At 53.8% G+C, this 20,528-nt stretch overlaps 1 protein-coding gene across 2 annotated transcripts in view; it reads right to left on the bottom strand.

Moving 5' to 3' along the window:
• Positions 1-215: 215 nt before the first annotated feature.
• Positions 216-20,528, bottom strand: part of CLIP2 (CAP-Gly domain containing linker protein 2) — a 75,500-nt gene continuing 55,187 nt past the window's right edge. The window contains exons 9-17 of one of the 2 annotated variants that reach the window (XM_069571460.1): positions 20,117-20,221; positions 17,297-18,232; positions 14,664-14,721; positions 11,904-11,987; positions 10,631-10,787; positions 8,971-9,130; positions 7,036-7,227; positions 6,459-6,521; positions 216-2,219 (exon numbers count right to left, since the gene is read on the bottom strand). In XM_069571460.1, the coding sequence (XP_069427561.1) occupies positions 2,208-2,219; positions 6,459-6,521; positions 7,036-7,227; positions 8,971-9,130; positions 10,631-10,787; positions 11,904-11,987; positions 14,664-14,721; positions 17,297-18,232; positions 20,117-20,221 (1,767 nt within the window). In that variant the 3' untranslated portion in view covers positions 216-2,207. The remainder of the gene's footprint in view (positions 2,220-6,458; positions 6,522-7,035; positions 7,228-8,970; positions 9,131-10,630; positions 10,788-11,903; positions 11,988-14,663; positions 14,722-17,296; positions 18,233-20,116; positions 20,222-20,528) is intronic. The other variant, XM_069571459.1, reaches the window with a different exon arrangement.

The following is a 20,528-nucleotide window of genomic DNA, read 5'->3' on the forward strand; positions in this document are numbered from 1 at the left end:
GAGCTCCCTTTTCTCAGACAAGGCAAGTTCCACACTTGTTCCACACCAGGCCCCCTGAGGTCTTTATCAGCCATTCACATTAGAGTAAGAATTAGCTATCAGTCCACCAGGAGAACAGGATCAAGTCAGACTCCTGGCACCTGGGTGTTCATGAGCTAGGAGACATTGGGGGGAGGCCAGGAGGCCCACAGAGAGAGAAGCAGAAACTGCAGGGGTCCTGGACCTCAGTCACAAGCTTTATTGTCTCGAGCACGGACTCGCCACACTTCAACAATTCCACTTTGGGGAAGGGAAGGGGAGGGTGCAGGAGGGCTTGAGGAGGGGCACGGCTGAGCACACACTGGGCAGGCGCAGATGCTCATGGGGAAAGCGCTGGCCACCTGCCGGCCCATCCCCGGGGGCTCAGCTCCTCGCAGAGTGGGCTTTTGGCTGTTAGTAGACTAATCAGTGCCTCCAGTGGGCAGGGCAGCTGCCTGATTTTGCTGCAAAGAGTAGTATTTGACTCTGGGTTAAGCCACTACAGCATTGCTTCTAGACTGTTGTTAATGAAACCGCATGCAAGAGCTACCGAAAGCCAACGGGGAGCGAGGAGGGGCCGAGGACTAACTGGCTGCCCCCGGGGTGGGCCGCTTTGGGGGCAAGGATGTGAAGACCACCCACCTGTACCTGGGAGCACTCAGGGGTGACCTGGGCACCACCTGCATACCTGTCCTGGTGCAACTGGGGAACACCATGCTGGCCCATCGGGCATCCCCTCTACCCCTAAGGGGAGAGGCCCGTAAGCTGGGGGAGTGGGGGCAGGCCTCCATGGAGACGCTGCAGTGCAAGGCAACCATCTGTAGGTCTCCTGGCTCTAGAGGCGGGGCTTCGGGCAGACGCTGGCTTTCCCATCACAAACGAGGCTGGAGTAACTTGGCAGGCTTGAGGGGAGGTAGGAGATTTTTCTTCCCCAATCAATCCTTGGCTACAGGAGACAGGACTTAAAATGCCCAGGCAGACGCCTCGTACCACTGAAAGGGGGCTGTTGGGCTATGTGTTCAGTTACATGTGCATGGCCATGCCTCCCTGAAGGCTCACCCACGTGTACCTGGCTGATTCCGTGTGCAACGAGGCTGTAGTGTGTGCAACTGCAGCCCTGCCAGGCCTGGGGCTCCATCCTGGAGCCCGAGGGTGAGCATCCATGTGGTCCGAGCATGACTGACTGCAAAGGTCCCACCCACATGGCATGTGTGCATGCGTTACCCCTCTGAGTGTGCCTGTGCCAAGGTCAGAAGGTGTATACGTCGGGGTCTGCATGGGTGAATCTGCCAGTAGGAGGCTGGTTTCAGAACATCGAGTCAACCCGGGGACAGCATACGACCTACCAGTCAAAGGGCTGGTTTGGGGCCTCCCTGTGACCTTCCTGCCCCAGCTCCAAGCCAGGTCTCTGGGGATGGGTGGGAGAAGGAAAGGGGCTTCCAGACTTTCCTCATACTGTGGCTCCTGGCCTTGGGGACCACCCTCCAGACAGCAGCAGCTTGGAGCTGCGTGTGCGCTGGGGTCGGAACGAAGGGCCTACCTCCCAGCACTTTGAACCTGGGGCCTTGCTGGGCAGACGGGCTGAGGGGAACTTGTACCACTGTTTGCAAGAGGCTCAGTGTGTGGGGACAAGCCCTGGGGACTGCCTTAGTCTGGAAGAGGCTGCAGAAAAGGGGGTCTCCTCTTGCCTCCAAATGACCGGATTTCTCTCCTTGGTGCCTGAAGGGGAAGCTGGGGCCCTCCTCTGGCCCCTTCCTGGGACAATGGCTCTCAGGGGTCTGAGAGGGACCCCCAGGAGAAGGAGGGGAAGAAAGGGAGTGGGGACATGCCCAGGGGCCAAGACAGTCCTCAGGGCAGCGCCTCCTGGGGAGAGGGGCCTGTTTGGATCACCCCGGCCTTCCCGAGCCAACTCCAGAAACTGCCGAGTGTCCAGGGTGTCCAGGCTGCAGGTCCCGGGGGCCCAGGCCAGGGCTGTACCGCTCTCCGTCGAAGGTCGTGCTTGAGGAAGCCTTCTGGTCTGGCAAGGGGTTGGGGGTGGGGGATTGTCCATGGCTGTGGGTACATCATTGTTACAAACACTGTTCTCATCTTCAAAGCGACAGTCCTGCCCCCTGAGTGGAGGGGGCGCCGCCGGGGCAGGCTGGAAGGGCTCTGGTCCGGACTGGGCCGCTCCACGGTGTCCCTTAGGGTCAGTGCTTGTCCTGCAGAGAGCAAGGGCTTGGTCAGCAAGGGTCTCAGGAGGCCCAGGGGCAAGGGGCAGAGGGGGTGGGGCGGGGCTGGGGGAGGAGAGCTGGCGGTGCCAGGTGGTGGGAAGAACAGCATGTGCCAAGGCCCTGAGCAGGAGCGCTCTGTGCTGAGTGTCTGGGGCACAGCGAGACAGCAAGCGGGGTGGGAGCAGTTTATGGGAAGTTGAAGGGACGAGGCAAGAGTGGCAGGATTTACAAAGAGCTCCGAGGGCTTGTGTGGAGGCTGGATCCGAGGAAAGGAAAACTTGTGCTGAGACTCCAAGCCTCAGTTTTCACATCTGTAAACTGGGATGAACCCCGTGTGCCTCGCAGGACAAAGCCACACAAAGGTCTGGACATCAACTCCCAAGGGGCCCGGTACGGGTGGCTCCTCTGCAGACACAACCCTGATGGGTCCTGCTATAGCTTCCTGCTTCCTCCCTGCTCTCAGGTCTGGTGCGGGCTCCCCACCTCCGCACATCCACCTCTCTGCTTCTCCCCACAAGGCCAGGCCCTCGGCAGATGCTGCGGCCAGGGTTCTCTGGTCTCCACGTGAGTGCCTGCAGCCATGGCTCCGTCGGCTGAGTTGGAAGGACAAGCCTTCTTTCTTCCAGCCCAAGGTCGCACTGGCGCAAGGTCACACAAGGAGCCAGGGACAGAGCCTAACTGGGCTGGCACCTGGGCCTCAGGTGGGCTCTCTAACACTGCAGGTGAATGACAGGAGCTAACTGTGGGGTGTGGGCCACCAGACAGCCCCTTAATACAGAACCCAGCAAAACACATTCCCAGCAAGGGAGTCAGGCCCATGAAAATCCTGGGAAACCAATTTTTCCGCCCACAATTTTATAAACGTAGACTTTACAGAGACTGCTTAAGAAAGAGAGAAGATGCTACATTTAAAATATTCTGTTGAAAAAAACCAGGAGGTGAAATTGAATACTAGAGCTTGCTTTGTTGTTGTTCAGCCGCCAAGTTGCCTCCGACTCTTGTGACCCCATGGACTGCAGCACAACAGGCTTCCGTGTCCTTCACCATCTCCCGGAATTTGCTCAAACTCACATCCATTGAGTTGGAGCATGCTATCTACTCCATTACATAATTTAGGGACTTTCCTAGCAGTCCAGTGGTTAGGATTCCACCCTTCCACTGCAGGGGGCCAGGTTAGATCCCTGGTTGGAGAACCAAGATCCCACAAGCAGTGTGGTATGGCCAAAAAATTAAAATGAAATAATTTACATGCTACTTTGCAACCATCACAATAAAGACAGCTCAGGCAAGATTCCCAGATCGATGATGAATCCAGGGGGCATTTGAGTCAGGAACTGAGAATTCACAAGGTCTTCTAGGGTCTCCACTGAATATTCATTCAGAAAGAACCGGTAACCATACAGTAGGGGTCAGACAACACCTTGACCAGGTGATTAAGATTCACACCTGGAATGAAGGGCAGATGGACATCACGTGCCCCAGTCGTGATGCCTGGAGAAGAACATGACCTTGACTGAGTATTTCAGCCTGAATTGCAGAACCCGGCTCTAATCACCCCAAAGGACAGTCAAACCTCAAAGGAGGAATCTTCTATTAAACAAAGAGGGAGGGATTGTGTTTCAAAAATGCCAATGTCATCAAAATCCAAGCGAAATGGAGGAAATGTTCCAGAGGCAAGGAGGCTAAAGAAGACGTAACGAGTAAACGAAACGAGCCTCATTAACCTTAGGTTGGATCCTGGACTGGGGCAGGGAGAGAGCCGTGAAGACACGCCAGGGTCAACTGAAGAAAACAGGCAGGGAGTATGATCGGCTCTATTAACAAATCTCACAACAGCATGACATTTGCTGAGACTGATAACTGTACTGTGTTTATATAAAATCACACCCTGTTTCTCGGGGAATGCAGACTGAATATGCAATTACTCAAATGGTTCAGAAAAATATTGTATGCATATAACACACATCTACACACAGGGAACTAAATGTAAAGCAGATGGGGCAAAATCTTAACCACGTGCTATGGGGGAGAGAGCTGATGCTCTAGGTGCCGTTTACTTTCAGTTTCTATCTGTGTATAGGTATTTATGGGCTTCCCTGCTGGCTCAGCGGTAAAGAATCCGCCGGTAAGGCAGGAGATGCAGGTTCGATTCCTGGGTCAGGAAGATCCCCTGGAGGAGGGCATGGCAACCCACTCCAGTATTCTTGCCTGGAGAATCCCCATGGACAGAGGAGCCTGGCGGGCTGCAGCCCATGGGGTCGCAGAGTCAGACACAACTGAGCGAGTAACACTGTCACTTGCATAGTTATTTATTTATCTGGCTGCACCAGGTCTTAGTTGCAGCACGAGGGACCTTAAGTCTTCATTGTAGCCTGTGGGGTTTTCTAACTGTGGCTTGTGGGATCTAGTTCCCCAGCCAGGGATTGAACCGGGGCCCCCTGCACTAGGAGCTTGGAGTCTTTGCCACTGGACCACCAGGAAAGTCCTTCTAGGTGTTTTTTTTTAAATTCTTGTAACTTTTTTGTCTATTAAAAATTATTTCTAAATAATTATTAAAATTATCTAAATTATAATTTTAAATGATTTCTAAAAGAATGTATAGGGACTTCTCTTTTGCCTTCCAATGCAGGAGGTAACAGGTTCGATTCCTGGTCAGGAAGCTAAGATTCCACATGGTTCAGGGCCAAAAAACCAAAACATAAACAGAAGCAATATTGTAACAAATTCAATAAAGACTTTACAAATGGTCACATTAAAAAAAAATCTTAAAAATACAATTGTAAAAAAAAGCATGTATATATGTCAACTATATGTATTAGTCTCTCAGTCATGTCTGACTCTTTGCCCCATGGACTGTAGCCCGCCAGGCTCCTCTGTCCACGGAATTTTCCAGGCAAGAAAACTGGAGTGGGTTGCTATTTCCTTCTCCAGGGGGTCTTCCCGACTGGGGACCGAACTTGGGTCTCCTGCGTTGGCAGGCAGATTCTTCACTGTCTGAGCCACCAGGAATAAAAAATTAAAAAAAAATTAACGTGTACATAGATTTACAGACATATATACACACACATAACAATCTTCGTTATTTACAGGAGTTTTGTTCTATAGAATCAGACTGTCATGGAAACAGCAAAAACTGAACCATTGCTCTCAGTGGAAATAAAGGTTCCTGCAAATCTCTGATCTGACGCTCATCAATCGATCAACAGGTAACCATGTTTCATGCGTGCTTCTGTTTAAAACATTTCACTGAATACGTGTTGTTGACTCATTAATAATGAACTCAAGGCCGGCAGCACTATAACTCATGCCTGAGTGGAGCTTCTCTAAAGTATTTTCTGGAAGGCACTTGCAGCCTTCCTGCACTTAGGAACACTAGATGGCTCTTCTAGAACACAAGATGACGCTTGGGGGCCATTTTAAATAGTGGAAATCACCAAGAAAAAAAGCATGAAAATGTGAGAAACGTGTCACTAAACAGACCATGAAAAGGACACTGTTGGCAGAATGTTTGTACAAGCACGCTGCGTTGTACAAGCTCATCTGGGAACATGCCATGTCTCAGGCGATTACACTTTTCTCTACTCTGCATGTGTCCCTGAATGACCACGAAAGTGCTGTCAGTGTGGAGTGTGGGGTTACAGATACATGTTACCAAGCAGGTGAGTTTGCAAACGGCATAGTTCGGACTGGCTGTACATGTGGACATACATACACACACGCACACTCGCATGCTTAGCAAAGTAATGTCAGCTTCGCTCATCTCTGGGTAGAAGAGCTACTGGTGAGGGTTTTTTTCTGGCCACGCTGCACAGCTTGTGGGATTTTAGTTCCCTGACAAGAGATCAAACCTGTACCCCTTGGAGTGGACGTGCAGCCCTAACCACTGGACCACCAGGGGGATGTCCAGTGTTTTCTTCCTTATGTAGTTTTGATTTTTTTCCCCAAAGTTTCCCCATATTATTTTATAATAAAAGGTTTTTGGAAAGGGGAACAAGGTTAAAAAAGCAGGATGGGAACTGAACCAAGTTTGGCTCTGTGACACCCCCCGCCCCCCCGCCGCGCCTCCCCCCTCCCCGGCTCCCTGCCATGAGTAGCCCAAAGGCTCTTGCAAAATGTGTCTTTGTAGTTTTGCTGCCTATTCAAAGTTTCCTCTCCAGAGAAGTCAGCCTGTACGCGAGGGCCGTGGGAGTGACAGAGCAAATCCCCCCAGGGACAGGGTGCCCTTACCTCTTGTTTGTGGGCCTTGTCTTGCTGGTGGATGCCGTTTGCAGAACCGGAATTGCCAATGGCCTGTTAAGAGTCAAGGGCAGGAGGCTGAGCGAGGTGCCCCAGCCAGCATTTCCCAGTTCGTCCACTAGATGGTGCGGTCTTCCCGACGGGACCATCGCAGGCTCTGAATTCTGAGTGTGCGTTTGTGAGGGCTAAGTCACTTTAGTTGTGTCTGACTCTGTGTGATCCCATGGACCATAGCCCGCCAGGCTCTTCTGTCCATGGGATTTCCCAGGCAAGAATACTGAAGTGGGTTGCCATGCCCTCCTCTAGGGGCTATTCCCTACCCAGGCATCGGACCTGTGTCTCTGGGTCTCCTGCATTGCAGCTGGGTTCTTTACCACCAGCCCCACCTGGGAAGCCCGGCACTCTGAGCAGACCCCATCAAAATGGGGAAATCTAAGCTCTCGGGGCAAGGCTGCATCTCCGCCCTTTGTCTGAGCTCCTCGGGATAAAGCCATGGACCCCTCGGGCTGGGACTTCCAGGGGGCAAGGCTGAGGCTCTCCCCCCAGACCTGGGGGGGGCCCAGCTCACCTGGGACTTGTCCGGGCAGCTCCTCATGGCCTCCACGAGCCTCTCCACCTGCTGAGCCTGGTCCAGCGCGTCCCTCAGCACGTCCTCCGTGCTTATCAGCTGGTGCTGCAGCCGCAGGAGCTCCGGTGCCGAGGATGAGGACGGGTCGATGAGGGAGTATCGTCTCTGATCCGATAGGGACTTCTCTTTGTCCTGGAAGCAGCAGGAGAGAGGACGAGCGTGTGTGTGTGTGTGTGTGTGCGTGCGTGCGTGCGTGTGTAGACAGGAAGAGTGTGTGTGTCTGTGCGTGCATGCATAAGTGTGTGTGTGCGTGTACGTGCTGCAGGAGGGTGACCTCTTCTCTGGCAGGAAACTCATCTGTCCCACATCATCTCTGGGTCAGGCCTGGGCATCACCAGGATGCCCCTCAAGCCTCCTTTCCTCACCTGAAGGTCCCTACAGAAGCATCTTTCCTGTTCCCTGCCCTGGATTCCCAGGTTCTATCAAATGCTCCATGTTTTCCAAGTCTTCAAACCTAGGACCCCTCCCTCTCCTCTTTTCTTCCGGTATCCCCCCAACTCCCTCCACACTGTCTTACATGGGTCCTTCCTCTTCAGCCCTAGACCACCCACAGCCTCAGCCCCTGAACCCCTCCTCAGAACCCCCCACCGCCCTCCTCAATAGGACATTCCTTCCCTTCCCTTCCAAAGGCTCTGCAGCTGACCCCGCCCACCATGGTACCGGAGATGGGCAGACCACAAACCCTCCCTGCACTGCCCTCCTTGGGCGGGTGCTTCTAGGTCCTTCAGCTCTGCTCCGATCCTCTACCCAAGCCTCCTGCTCCATCCGAACCTCCCTCACTTCAGGAGGTTTCTAACCACCAAGCCCATCCCTAGTTCGCTGTGGTGCTGGGGACGGTATAGGGGGGACAGGGGAGAGGCTGGTCATGTGTAAACTTGACCAGCTTGTGGTTCATGGAGAAGGCGTGGCTCCGCCCCCTCCATGCAGCTCTGGGAAAGTCTTGGAATCAGAACTCCCAAGGCCCCACCAGCCCCGGGGTCTTGGCTTCCAAGTTACACCCAGGCTCACAGCACCATGAGGACCACAGAGGGGTCTGTAACCACTCTCTGCTGGGCAGACTTGCCAGGACTGAAAGGCTGCAGGGCAGCTGGGCCCAGTGGTCCCCATGCCCACAATCTCGGTGCAGACAGAATAATGGACATCCCCCTCCCTTAACCCTGCAGGTCTAAGGCTGCTCCCGTGGCAGCAGGTGGGTCCTGGGCTCTCCTCCTGCCTGTGAGGCCCCTCTTCTCCCGTCTCCTCCACTGTGGCTGAGCGGGTGGGCAGTGAGGGGCTTTGGAGCAGCTTCCCCTGACAGCAAGCCTGTCCTCCTGGACCTAACCTGTCCACATCCTGGAGTTGACCAGGCCTAGGAACCAGCCACAGGCTAGTCTTGAATGCTGACCAGTGGGTGATGGAGTGGGATGATTCTGTCCTGCGCTATGAGCCTACCCCACCTGCACTTTTGGGGACTCCGCTCAGTCAGGCCTCTGTTCCCCTCTCGTCCCTGAGATGGATGCATGAATCGCCACTACAGGACCCTGAACGAGGAGCTGGCTTCTTGTTGATTACTTCCCTGGATGGGGAGCTCACCACCTGGCGGTAGGCCACCCCACCTCTGGACTGGTCAGATTCTTAGGGAATCTTCTTTTGCATCGCATCACCCAGACAGCCACACAACCAGCCATGATGTCTCCAAAAGGGGCCTCCCGTGGCCCTTCCACCAGCCACACTGCTGACCATTCCAGTGGTTCTAGGGGATTTTGAACCCTCACTGTGACTTGGCAGTCCCTGGGGTGGCTCCAGGAGGTCACCAGTCTCCAAGGCCTGAACAGCAGGTTGCCCCAGCCCCTCCCTGGTGTCCCCTATCCCCAGGCCGCCCCCTTCCCCACGCACCAGCCCGGTCAGCTTTTCCCGCAGGCCTCGGATGTCATCCTTGAGTTTCTGCTCCTTGATCCGCCACTCAGCCTTGTGGACCTCCCGGCTCAGGTCCCTCTCAGGCCCCGGGGAGTGGCGATTGGCCTCCAGCAGCAATACCCGCAGTTCGTTCAGACTCCTGTAGGGGGCGGGGGTGTACAGAACAGCAGTCAGTCTGGGTCCCTCAGCTCTCACGCTCCACAGTTAGCCAAGTGCCTGAGACTGGCCATCCCGAGGGGGCTACTGGCTACCAAGACACGGCATCTGTGCCAGGAGGGTCCACAGAGGAAGCACGAGGCTTGAAACCATCGGACCACAGCTGGAACCCGACAGTCAAGAAGACTCAGCCTTAGAATTTTTTTGGTTTTTATTTTTTTAAAGAGAATATATTTGTTTAATTAAAAATAGTGCAGAAGTAGAAATATAATGTTGTATACACAAAACTTATATAATGTTATAAATAAATATAACTTCCACAACATACTTTTTATTTACTTATTTTAAAAAATATTTAATTTTTATTTGGCTGCATCAGGTCTTAGCTGTGGCCCACAGGCTTAGTGGTTGCAGTACACAGGCTTAGCTGCTGTGTGGTTTATGGGATCTTAGTTCCCCGACTAGGGATTAAACCTGTGTCCCCTGCACTGCAAGGCAGATTCTTAACCACTAGACCACCAGGTAAATCCCAATAAAATACATTTTTAAGATAATAATAAATTAACTTAAATAAAAATTAAAGCGTTTTTCCAAGACAGCTCATGGGGCAAGACATTTTAAATACCTGATATCAAATAAGTTTTATTTCCTACATCAACTCTTGATTAACTGGCAGTAGCTGCCTGGAATACTGTGGTAAGACTGATTCTGAGGTCATATCTGGACTTTGCAGAAAAAGAGTGCAGTGATCAGTTAGCAATGTCTCCCATGGGCAGAGGCTGGGAGAAAAGGACAAACCCCTTTTAAGTTCTTCCCCTTGCCAGAATCTACTTTAGAGGAGGGGGGAACTCCCTCTCTAGGTGGCCATGGGTAGTTAAAAGAATCAAGTAAAAGTTTGCTGGCACTGATCCTTCCCCTTTCTTCCTGCTCTGAATGACGGCACGTGATGGCTGGAGCTTCAGCAGCCACCCTTGCAACCATGAGGAAGACTCTAACAGAACCCAAGAGAGCAAAGGTGTTGGCATTGCTACCTTGAGCCACTGAACCAAATGCCAGCTGTAGCTACCTCCAGATTTCTTGTTACGTGAGGAAAATAAATCTCTACTCGTTTAATCTGCCAGTACATTTCTAGCTATCTCCCACTTCCATCCTAAGTACCAAAGAAGCAAGGAGTGGCTCATGGTAGCCTACATCAACCAAGGAGGGCTTCAGGGAAGAGGAAGTGGGAATCCTCAATAATTTTTAAGAGTTTCTAGGGGTCCCCAAGACTAAGATATTTGGGAATCACTAATCTTTCCTATGAGCTCTGCTTGGAGAACTGTGTTAAGAAGGATTCTGAGGCTTCGCTGGAGCTTAGCAGCAGACAGTATGGTGATCTCTGGTGATGCCAGTCACCTGTCTACGCCTCCAAAAAAGACTGGGTACTACTAACTGGGTGGAGTGAGGGTCAGGCTGGTCTAGTCACCGCCCACGGCTGACTCACCGCTCCTTCCGGAGCAGCTCCTGGCTGATGAGGACCAGCTGGCCCGAGGCATCATGGGTCTTCCGGGACACGGCCTCCAGCTCCGCCTCCAAGCGCCGCTTCTCTTTCTGGAGGGTGTCCACCTTCTTCTCGCCCGACCTGCACTTGCTCTCCAGTGCTGAGGCCAGCCAGCAGGGCAAGAAGGGAGAGGGTTGGGATCGCCACAGGAACCTGTTCCACCCAAGGGCCAAGGCCCGGGCAGGCAGCAGGCTTTCCCAGGGAGAGGCGGGTGTTAACAGGGACACACTCCACTGAACGGACCTCCCTCATCCTGCAGGGCCAGGCAGCGAGGGGCCGAGAAGAGCTACTTAGGAAAAGCAGCCACGGCCCCCACACAGCAGCCGGGCCCCTCTGGTGTCAGGAAAGCAGTCCAGCCATCGAGAGACAGGGGCGTTTACACTGTTACCTGGACAAGGGAAATCTACTTCACCTTGGCCCTGGAGGACCCTGAGGTCAACTGACCTTTGCGGGACCCATTAAGCCATGTGAATGTGATGGGGAGTGGAGAGAAGGGGGGGGTGAGAACCGTTTCCCAGGATGGGGGCCGGCTCACGGGCACCACCACTGGCATTCTGATGGACAAGAAGCACGGCCAGTTTGTCACCAAGTCCCAGATTCCTGGTCCCCTACCACTCCCCCCACCCCACCAGGCTACCCTCTGGCTTCATCCCCATTTCCCTTGGGCCTTGGCTTTTGCTACAGCCAAAGTCCTCCCCCTTCCAATTCTGAAATCCTGGTATTTCTTCCAGGGGCTGGTGCCCAAATACTATACCAAAAGGCAGAGAGATTGAAACCCAGGGGTCTTCAAGCCCAGAAAGAGAGATGTTATGATGCAATTGCAGAACACAGGGAACAGAGGCCTGGCTCTGGGGAGAGAAGGTGGCTGGGGTCCCCCATTTGTTTTTTTGTGTCTGTGCCATTCGGCCTATGGGATCTTAGTTCCCCCACCATGGATCAAACTACTGATGCCTGCATTGGAAGCGCAGAGTCCTAACCACCGAACCACCAGGGAAATCCCTGGGGCCCCCACTTTTATTACGGATGAAGGGTGGGCAACCACTCCCCCCTCACTGCTGCCCAGGTGGAAGTCCAGTGCAGGCCACCTGGGCCAGGCTGACTTCTTGAGGCAGAGTGGGGAAGGGCACCCTGACCAGCGTCCTCTCCCCCTCCCCCGCTGGACTGGCACGTGGCCCAGTGAAAGCCCCCGCATCTGCCCGGAAGGAGGGAGACTTACCACTTACTTGGGCCCTGAGCATCTCGGTCTGAGATGTTAAGGCTGTCACCTCTTTGTCCCTCTTGTTCAGCTTGTCCTGCAGGCCTGGGGAGAAGGGAGAGATGAGGGGCCATCAGTACCCCAGAGCCAACACTGCAATCTGGTGGATGAGGGGGGTTAGCCCTCCCATCCAAACCCTAAAATGACATCACATTTGGCCTCCAGAGTCTAAGTTCTTTCTCAAGACAGTCGACCTTCTGGGTGAAGTGAAAGTCGCTCAGTCGTGTCTGACTCTTTGCGACCCCATGGACTATACACTCCATGGAATTTTCCAGGCCAGGATACCGGAGTGCATAGCCTTTCCCTTCTCCAGGGGATCTTCCCAACCCCGGGATCTAATCCAGGTCTCCTGCATTGCAGGCAGATTCTTTACCAGCTGAGCCACAAGGGAAGCCTGGGTAACCCACCCTGAAGAAGAGGTGCCAGAGTTGTATGGTCTTGAGCAACTTAACTCTCAGACTCTCAACTTCCTCAAGTGAAAAATGGGGCTAATAAAGGTGCTCACGTCACCTGGCCACATGCATTCACTACTGGATAGCCCAGGACAGTCATGAGAAAGATGCAAAGAAAGTTCTGGAAATGTATTAATTTTATGTATGTTAATTTATAAATTCAATGTGATGCCAGTAAAAATGCCAGCCAGACTGTAATTTTTGTGGAACTAGATAAGCTAATTCTAAAATCAATTGGAAAAAAATTTTTTAATTAGTAAATAAAAATTTAAAAAATATATTTAAATAAAAATAAACAAAGTCATTCGGAAAAATAAGCAAGATTAGCCAAGAGAATTTGTCAAAAAAAAAAAAACTTCTTTAAATACACAATTACCACGGGTGTGCGTGCTCAGTTGCTGAGTCGTGTTCGACTCTTTGTGACCCCATGGACAGTATCCCAGCAGGTTCCTCTGTCCATGCAATTTTCCAGGCAAGAATACTGGAACGGGTTGCCATTCCCTTCTCCAGGGGATCTTCCCGATCTAAGGATCAAACCTGAGTCTCCTGCATTAGCAGGCGGATTCTTTACCACTGCACGACCAGGGAAGCCTGCAATTACTATATAATTTAACAATTCCCCTCCCGAGTATACACCCTCAAAGAGTTGAAAACAGGAACTCAAGAAGTATCCCCACATGCACACTTACAGCAGCACTATTCACAACGGCTGAAAGGTGGAAGCAACCCAACTGTCCACTAACAGGTGAATGGATAACAAAATTGGGCGTATGCATACGATGGCCTATTGGTCCCACATGGGAATGAAGCACTGACCCGTGCTATAATGTGGATGAACCTTGAATATATTATACAAAGCGAAATAAGCCAGACATAAAAGGCCACATGTTATATGATGCTATCTATATGAAACATCCAGAAGAGGCAAATCCATAGAGACAGAAAGCAGATTAGCAGTTGTCAGCAGCTGCAACGAGGGGAAAGTAAGGGAATGACTGATAATGCATATGGGGCTTGCTCGTGGAGTGATGAAAAAGTTTTGGAACTAGACACAAGAGATGATTGCACAACACTCTGAATATATCAAAGCCCCTGAATGGTTTGTTTTAAAATGGTTGATTTTACTTAAATTATATCTCAATTAAAAAAAGGTGGGAGGGGGGACGTCCCTAGTTGTCCAGTGGCCAAGACTCCATGCTCCCAAGGCAGGACACCTGGGTTCGACGCCTGGTCAGGGAATTAGATCCCAGATGCTGCAACTAAGACCCAGCAAAGCCAAATAAATTAAAAAAGAATGGCCGAGAGAATTTTGAAAAAAAACAAAAACAAAAACAAAAACACAGAGCGGAAGACCAGCCTTGCCAGTAACTGAAATATAAACGAAGCTTCAAAATACTGTAAAAGTGTTGCATGAACAGACAGATGGGTCACTGGGAAGGAATAAAAAATCTAAAGAGTCAATTACCTGATGGAATTTAAAGACGGTGAGTTTGGTTCATGCAAATCAGTGGAGACAGGGAGATGAGGTTTTCAAAAATGGTGCTGGGGGAAGTGGGCACTCTTGGGGAAAAAAATAAACATGGATCCTTACCTCACACCTGGAGTAAGAATTCTACATGAATCAGAGACTTACACAGAAAAAGAACAAACCCAAGATCCCAAAAACAAAGATTGATTTTTAAAAATCTGCATGGCAAGGGACTTCCCTGGTGGTCCAATGGTTAAGACTTTGCTTTCCAATGCAGGGTGCGTGGGTTCGATGCCTGGTTGGGGAGCTATATTATAAAACTTTTAAAATGGTCCACATCAAAAAAATATCTTGAAAAAAAGAAAAATAACAACACCAAACACACAATCAAGTTCTCAATAAACAGCCTTCGCCCTCCTCCTGTGGGGGGTGAGTGGTTGGTGCATGTGGCAGACAGCTCTTGCATGTGTGTGCTAAGTCACTTCAGTCGTGTCCAACTCTTTGTGATTCTATGACTGTAGCCCGCCAGGCTCCTCTGTCTATGGGATTGTCCAGGTAAGAATACAGGAGTGGGTTGCCATCCCCTCCTCCTGCGGATCTTCCCGACCCGGGGATTGAACCCATGTCTCTTACGTCTCCTGCATTGGATGGTGGATTCTTTACCACTAGTGCCACCTGGGAAGCCCAGGCAGCTTTCACCAAACACCAGATGATGCAAAACAAAGTCGAATGAGCTTGGAGGCAAAACCCACCAGCGTTTCCCCAAAGCCCCACATCCCGCCCGGCCCAGTGGCCACTCACCCTCCACAGTCTCCTTCATCCTGATCTTCTCCCCTGAAATGTCGTTGGACTCAATCATCTGAAAGAAGAGCCCTGTAAGGGGGATGCTCGCCTCCCCATCTCAGCCCCCAGTCCCAGCCAGCCCACGTCTCTCCAGTTCAAGGAGACTCTCATGGACTTGCTGTAGCAGGGGGCACAGGTGTTCTAAGTCTCCTTCCCCGACAAGAGGACCCCCTCTCTGCTCCCAGGGGCCCCCAAGGCTGCTTACACAGCATCCATGTGATCACTGCCTGTCATTTCCTGTTTGCAAATGTCTAATATAAACAGCTGTCTCCTTCCTGGGGATGCCTACAAAGATTGGTCCTGGGACTCTGTTTCCACCATCATCCAGAGGCAAGACTCCCAACCTCGGTTTCCCATCCATAAAATAAGAATCGACTGCCACGGGGCAGCGCATGCAGAGCATGCTCAGAGATAGCTCCCAGAGGGACTTCAAGAAATGCTACTTTCTTTCTCTGTGTGGGTGCATGTGTGCTAAGTCATTTCAGTCATGTCTGACTCTCCCTATGGACTGTAGCCCGCCAGGCTCCTCCCTCCACGGGATTCTCCAGGCAAGAATACTGGAGTAGGCTGCCATGCCCTCCTCCAGGGGGTCTAACACTTCCTTTAAAAAACAAACCTAGAAGCAAAAAATCAACTATGAAAAAAAAATCTGTGTGGCAAACATCAACAGGCTCCTCCCTGCTTCTTGGCAGAATTTTCTGGCTTCCTGCACAAGTGAAACTGGCCGTCCCCTGAGCCTGCAGTTTGCCAGACCCTAGCATTGCTATCAGGGCAGCGCAGAGTCGAGCAGGCAGTCACCTCCATCCACCTGCCCCTCATACCTCCGCTCATACATCCCTAGCCCTGCTTCAGCCAGTCTGTTGTGATTAACAAAGCCACCTAGGCCTTTATTTAGACACATTGCAGGGAAAACGAGGCATACATTAAACTTTTTAAAAAAATTCCCGTACTTACACATGAGAACAAAAATCAAGTTGTCCTTGAACTTAAACCTTTGAATTTTGGAGGGCATGTGGGTCCAGACCAAGGTCCCACACGTGCAGAAATCAGTGGGCGTTTCTAAGGTCACCACCCACTCCCTGGTTTGCAGTCTGTGACAGGGGCAGCAGGCCATCCTGTGGAACCGCAGCAACCGCCAACCTCCCTGCTAAGGGAGTCCAGGCCCTAGGGCCCCAGGCCTGACCCTCCTGCCCTGAGCAGCCAACCAGGCCATGTGCACACAGCTAACCTGGGGCTCTTCTTCTCCTCTCTGCCCAGCATCCTGGGAGGGCATTTGCTAACAGGGGCCCCCGCCTGGGAGAAGGGGGCAGATGGCCGGTGCAGTGGGGCCTCAAGGCATGACATAGGCAGGGCTCCTTTTACAAAAAAGGCACCCCTGTATGGAGAACATCTGAACACTGGTTGCTCAAACACTGAATTCTGGATTAAATGTACAAGGGGAACCAGAAGCTCAAGAACCACTGGGGCTGATAAAAAGGCAACCATCTTGGGATTTCCCTGGTGGTCCAGTGGTTAGGACTCCAAGCGTCTACTGCAGGGGCCCGGAGTTCAATTTCTGGTTGGGTAGCTAAGATCCTACAACCTCGAGGTGGGAGGCAGAGAGTGGGGGGAGGCAACGATTTGCTGCACATTGTCCCTTCATATAAGACTTTGTCATTCCGGGTACTTCTCTGGCCCTTAGACAGTGGGGTTCAACAGGAACTCTGCCACTGATGGGCAAGAAACTCCGGGAAAGCTACTCTGCCTTGCAATCTGGGTTTGCTCATCTATGAAACGGAGCCAATATGGACCCCAAGGGAGTCCAGGTCAGATGGGGCATCCTAGGGCCTGCACCCACGTGTGGTGCCCAGAACCGCTCATGAGGCCCTTCCTGGCCGGCGGGAACACCCGTCCGTGACACCTGGGGTCCCAGCCTCCCCAGCGTGCTCAGCTGGGACCTCTAGTTTTGCAGCAAAGCTGATACGGGGGGCAGCAGTCTCCCCAGGGTCACATCCCTCTGGCCTTGCAGAGCCCACTTCCGGGACCACTCCCCTACTCCACCACTCCATTTGGGAAAGTGGCTGCCAGACTGTTGTTCCGTCTCATTGGGACTGGCAAATAAGGGGCCACCCTCAGGTCCCCTAGGTTGGCACTCTTGTCAGAAATGGGACTCCCTTACCTCTGCCCAGTGGTGGGCAGGGTTTGCCTTCCACATCTCTGCCAGCCCAGTGCTGGAGCTCCCGGTACCAACACCCTGAGGAGGCCTGGGAGCCTGCACGGTGGGACGTGCCTGCCAGCTGGGGAGAAAGCTGCTGCCCAGGGACGCTCCTCTCCAGGCTGGCCTGTGGGGACCCAACCAGGTCTGCTCAGACTGCCTGGGGGCCCCACGGTCACTCAGGCCTGCTGCCCTTGTGAGAGAGAGGCCAGGGGCTCCTCCTCTGAGCCAGGTGCCCTGCAATCTCAGACAGGTATGCTCCAGGTGGGACGGGCAACGGGGACGCTTCCTGGGCTGCAAATAAAAGGTCAGTAGATGCCTGAACCCTCCCCCAGCCAGGCACTTGAGCCCGGGGCCGCTTGCCGCCCCATGGGCAGGAGGGGCGGCGGCCACCTACGTGGGTGTGCTGGGCAGAACACAGGGACTCGACGGCCTGGAGTCTGTTTTCGGTGACCAGAAGCTTCTCCCGCAGCCTCTCAGCCTCCTGCTTGCTCTGGGCTTCGGAGCGCTGCAGCAGCTCATAGTCCAGCATCTTCTTCTCAGCCAGGGAAATCTGCTCCTTGAGGAACTCGATGGCCTGCGCCTGGCCCTGGTACTCCACGTCCAGCTTCTCTAGCTCGCGCACGCGCAGCTCAGCGTCTCGGCATTGGTCCTGGGCCTCCTGCAGCTCCAGCCGGTGCTGGCTGGCCTGCACCTCCAGCTGGGCACACCAGTGCTGCTGCACGGCGGCCAGCTCCTCCTGGGCCTCCTGCAGTTTCTGCCGCAGGCCCTCCTTCTCCTTCACGTGCACGGCTGTCTCGATGTCGTGCTTGGCCCTCAGGTTGCCCAGCTCCAGCTGGTGCTCCATCTTGATGCCCTCCATCACGGCCTTCAGCTCCCCGATCTCCTTCTGCTGGGCGCCGGGGCCCGAGTTCAGGGTGGCCTTGAGATCCTCCAGGGACTTCTGGTGGTCCGAGGCCAGCGAGTCCAGCTTGGACTTCCAGTTGTCCATGAGGCCCATGTTCTCGCTGGTGGCCTGCTGGACCTTGGCCTTCAGGTCCACCACCTCCTGCGCGTACTTCTCGTTGGCCGCCCGCAGCTTGTCCACCTCCGCCTGGTAGGCCCTCAGCGCCTTCTCGTACTTGTCCCTCAGCAGGCTGCTCTCCCGCTGGCGCTCCTTGCTGGCCGACAGCAGCCGCTCCCGCAGCCGCAGGGTCTCGGCGGCCTCGGGGTGGTCGGCGGGCGGTGGGCCGGAGTGGAGCAGGCACTGCTGCAGCTCCTCGATCTCCTCACGACGCAGGCTGAGCTCCTCCTCCAGCTGCAGCACCCGCGACTTCTCGGCCACCGTGGTCAGCTACCGGGAGAGAGGGAGACCGGGGTCAGCGGGCCGCCAGGTGAGGGGGCAGGGGGCGCGCAGGAGGACGCGACAGGGGAAGGTCACGGGAAGGACACCCCATCCCATCTGAGCACCGCCTCCTGCCTTGGGCCCCAGTGATTCGGGGACTCAATGGTCCCCACTGCCCTAGCCAGCTAGTGACAAATCCGTGGTTAAAAGAAACCATCTGGGGACTTCCCTGGTGGGTCCAGAGGTTAAGACTCCACGCCCCAGTGCTGGAGGTGCGGGTTCAGTCCCTGATGGGGGAGCTAAGATCCGGCATGCTGCAGCCAAAAATAAATATAAAGCAGCCAAGGAAGAAACTGGTTGGATGGCATCCTTGACTCACTGGACTTGAGTCTCAGGGAAGCCTGGCGTGCTGCAGTCCACGGGGTCGCAAAGAGGCAGACACGACTGAGCGACTGAACAACAACAAAGAGGGGAAAAAAAAGGAAACCATCTATTTGAGGTTATGGTTTTCTTCAAGTTTAAGTTATTTTTAAAGGGTGGACATGACAGAGGGGATTTTGCACTATCCCGCTCTAGAAAAGTCTCAGCTAGAATGAGTGGACTCACAGAGAGGCTGTTTGGAGGGGGTGGCCAAAGAAGCGTTTGCCATTTTAATGCCTAACGCAGAAAAAAATAAATAAAAAAGGCCCAGACCCACTTTCTGATGGAAAACTCTGAGATCAGAGGCTCCACCTGCCCAAATCCCACTTTGACCAAGTCGGTGGTCAGCGATTCGAAAATAATATATTTGAGAGTTTTAAATCTTTTATAAGCTTAAGGAATTTGCTTCTGAAGGTGACCTCTAGTTCAATAAACATGTTTTTGGTTTTTAAGTTGGGTTGAACCCTTCCTAGAGGGAGATGCCTCAGTGTAGAGGGCTTCAGCCCGTCAACTGTTTCTGCAAGCAGCCGTTGCGTATACACATGTGTACCGCACACGCAGTCACCTGGCAACAGCCAGCATGCGGACAGGAACCGTGTGCACCTTGGGACACCCACAGGCACACGCATACTCACTCGTGTGCAGAGGCCAACCCGCAGAAACCGGTGGTCACCCGCCCCACACCCGCACGCTGTGTACAGTGGTTTGCGTCAATCACTGCCGGCTGTCTGTTTAACTCTATCACCAGGGGCCCTGCAGCTGGGCTGGCCAGCTGTTTGGAGGTGGACCTGCACAGGAGGCCGGCCCCTGGCATGCCTGGTGGGCAGGGAGGGGCCAGCAGGGTCTACAGACTGGATTCAGACCGTGCCCTGGGACTCCGGGGCGACTTCACTCCCACACAGAGCTTTCCCTGACGTAGGAACCACTCAGACCCTGGGGCTGATGGAGAATCATACACCCTGGGGACCCCCCACTCCCCCAAAGTCCCACCACTCCGTCGGCCCCAGGTCCTTCAGGCTGGCCCTTCGTGCCACCCTATTGAAGACCTCGGATCCCCAGTCCCCCTACCTCTGCCTTCCCCAGCCTGGGGAGAAGGGAGGGGTGGACAGGTCGTCCACACAAGGGGCGGAATGTTCCCAAGAGCCCCCAATGACAGAGCATTGTCTGGGCAAGGCACGGGGGAGGGGGTGGGAGAGGCTCTCACAGGACCTTCCCCAGGCAATAGGACCAGGCGCTGGGGCGCAAAGTCCCGGAGGACCAAGACCTCCCCCTCCTCCAACCAGCATCACACGGCGGAGGAGCACAGAAGCACGTTCCTAAACCAGCACTACCCTCCTAGAAGGGATGCAAAAGGGAAAACCAAAAGCCCAACAAAACTGGGAGGAGAGCAGCCAGAGAGAGAGAGAAAATAATAAAAGGGGGACGCTGACAGGGGCGCTGGCGGGCCGAGGCGCTGGCGGCGGCGGCGGTTACCCGGTTGTCGGCTAGTTCTCGGAGCAGCCGCTCGGCCTGCGCTTTCTCCAGTAGCAGGTTTTGCTCCAGCTCCCCGATGCGCGCGTGCTCCAGCTGCGTCTGGGTCTGTCCACCCGGGGCGGGTGGCGAGGTGGGGACAGGAGAGAGGAGCGCAGGCGAGAGGAAGCCGGAGGAAGAGAGAAAAAAGAGAGAGAGAAGCAGGTCATCTTCTGTGCGCAAGACAGGAGAGCAGGTGGAAGGGAGAGAGGAGGTCTGGGGAGGTGCCCGCCCCTCGCTGCCGATCTGTTTAAGGGCGGAGGACAGGCTGCAGCAACCGTGCCCAGCCACTGGATGGGGCGACCACGGGCACCCGGGTCCCTTCTGTCACCCCCACGTGGCCCTTCCTCTCGCAGCTCCTGGGGAAGAGCCCCGG

This window comes from Ovis canadensis, chromosome 24, assembly GCF_042477335.2.
Source record: "Ovis canadensis isolate MfBH-ARS-UI-01 breed Bighorn chromosome 24, ARS-UI_OviCan_v2, whole genome shotgun sequence".
Lineage (NCBI taxonomy): Eukaryota > Metazoa > Chordata > Mammalia > Artiodactyla > Bovidae > Ovis > Ovis canadensis.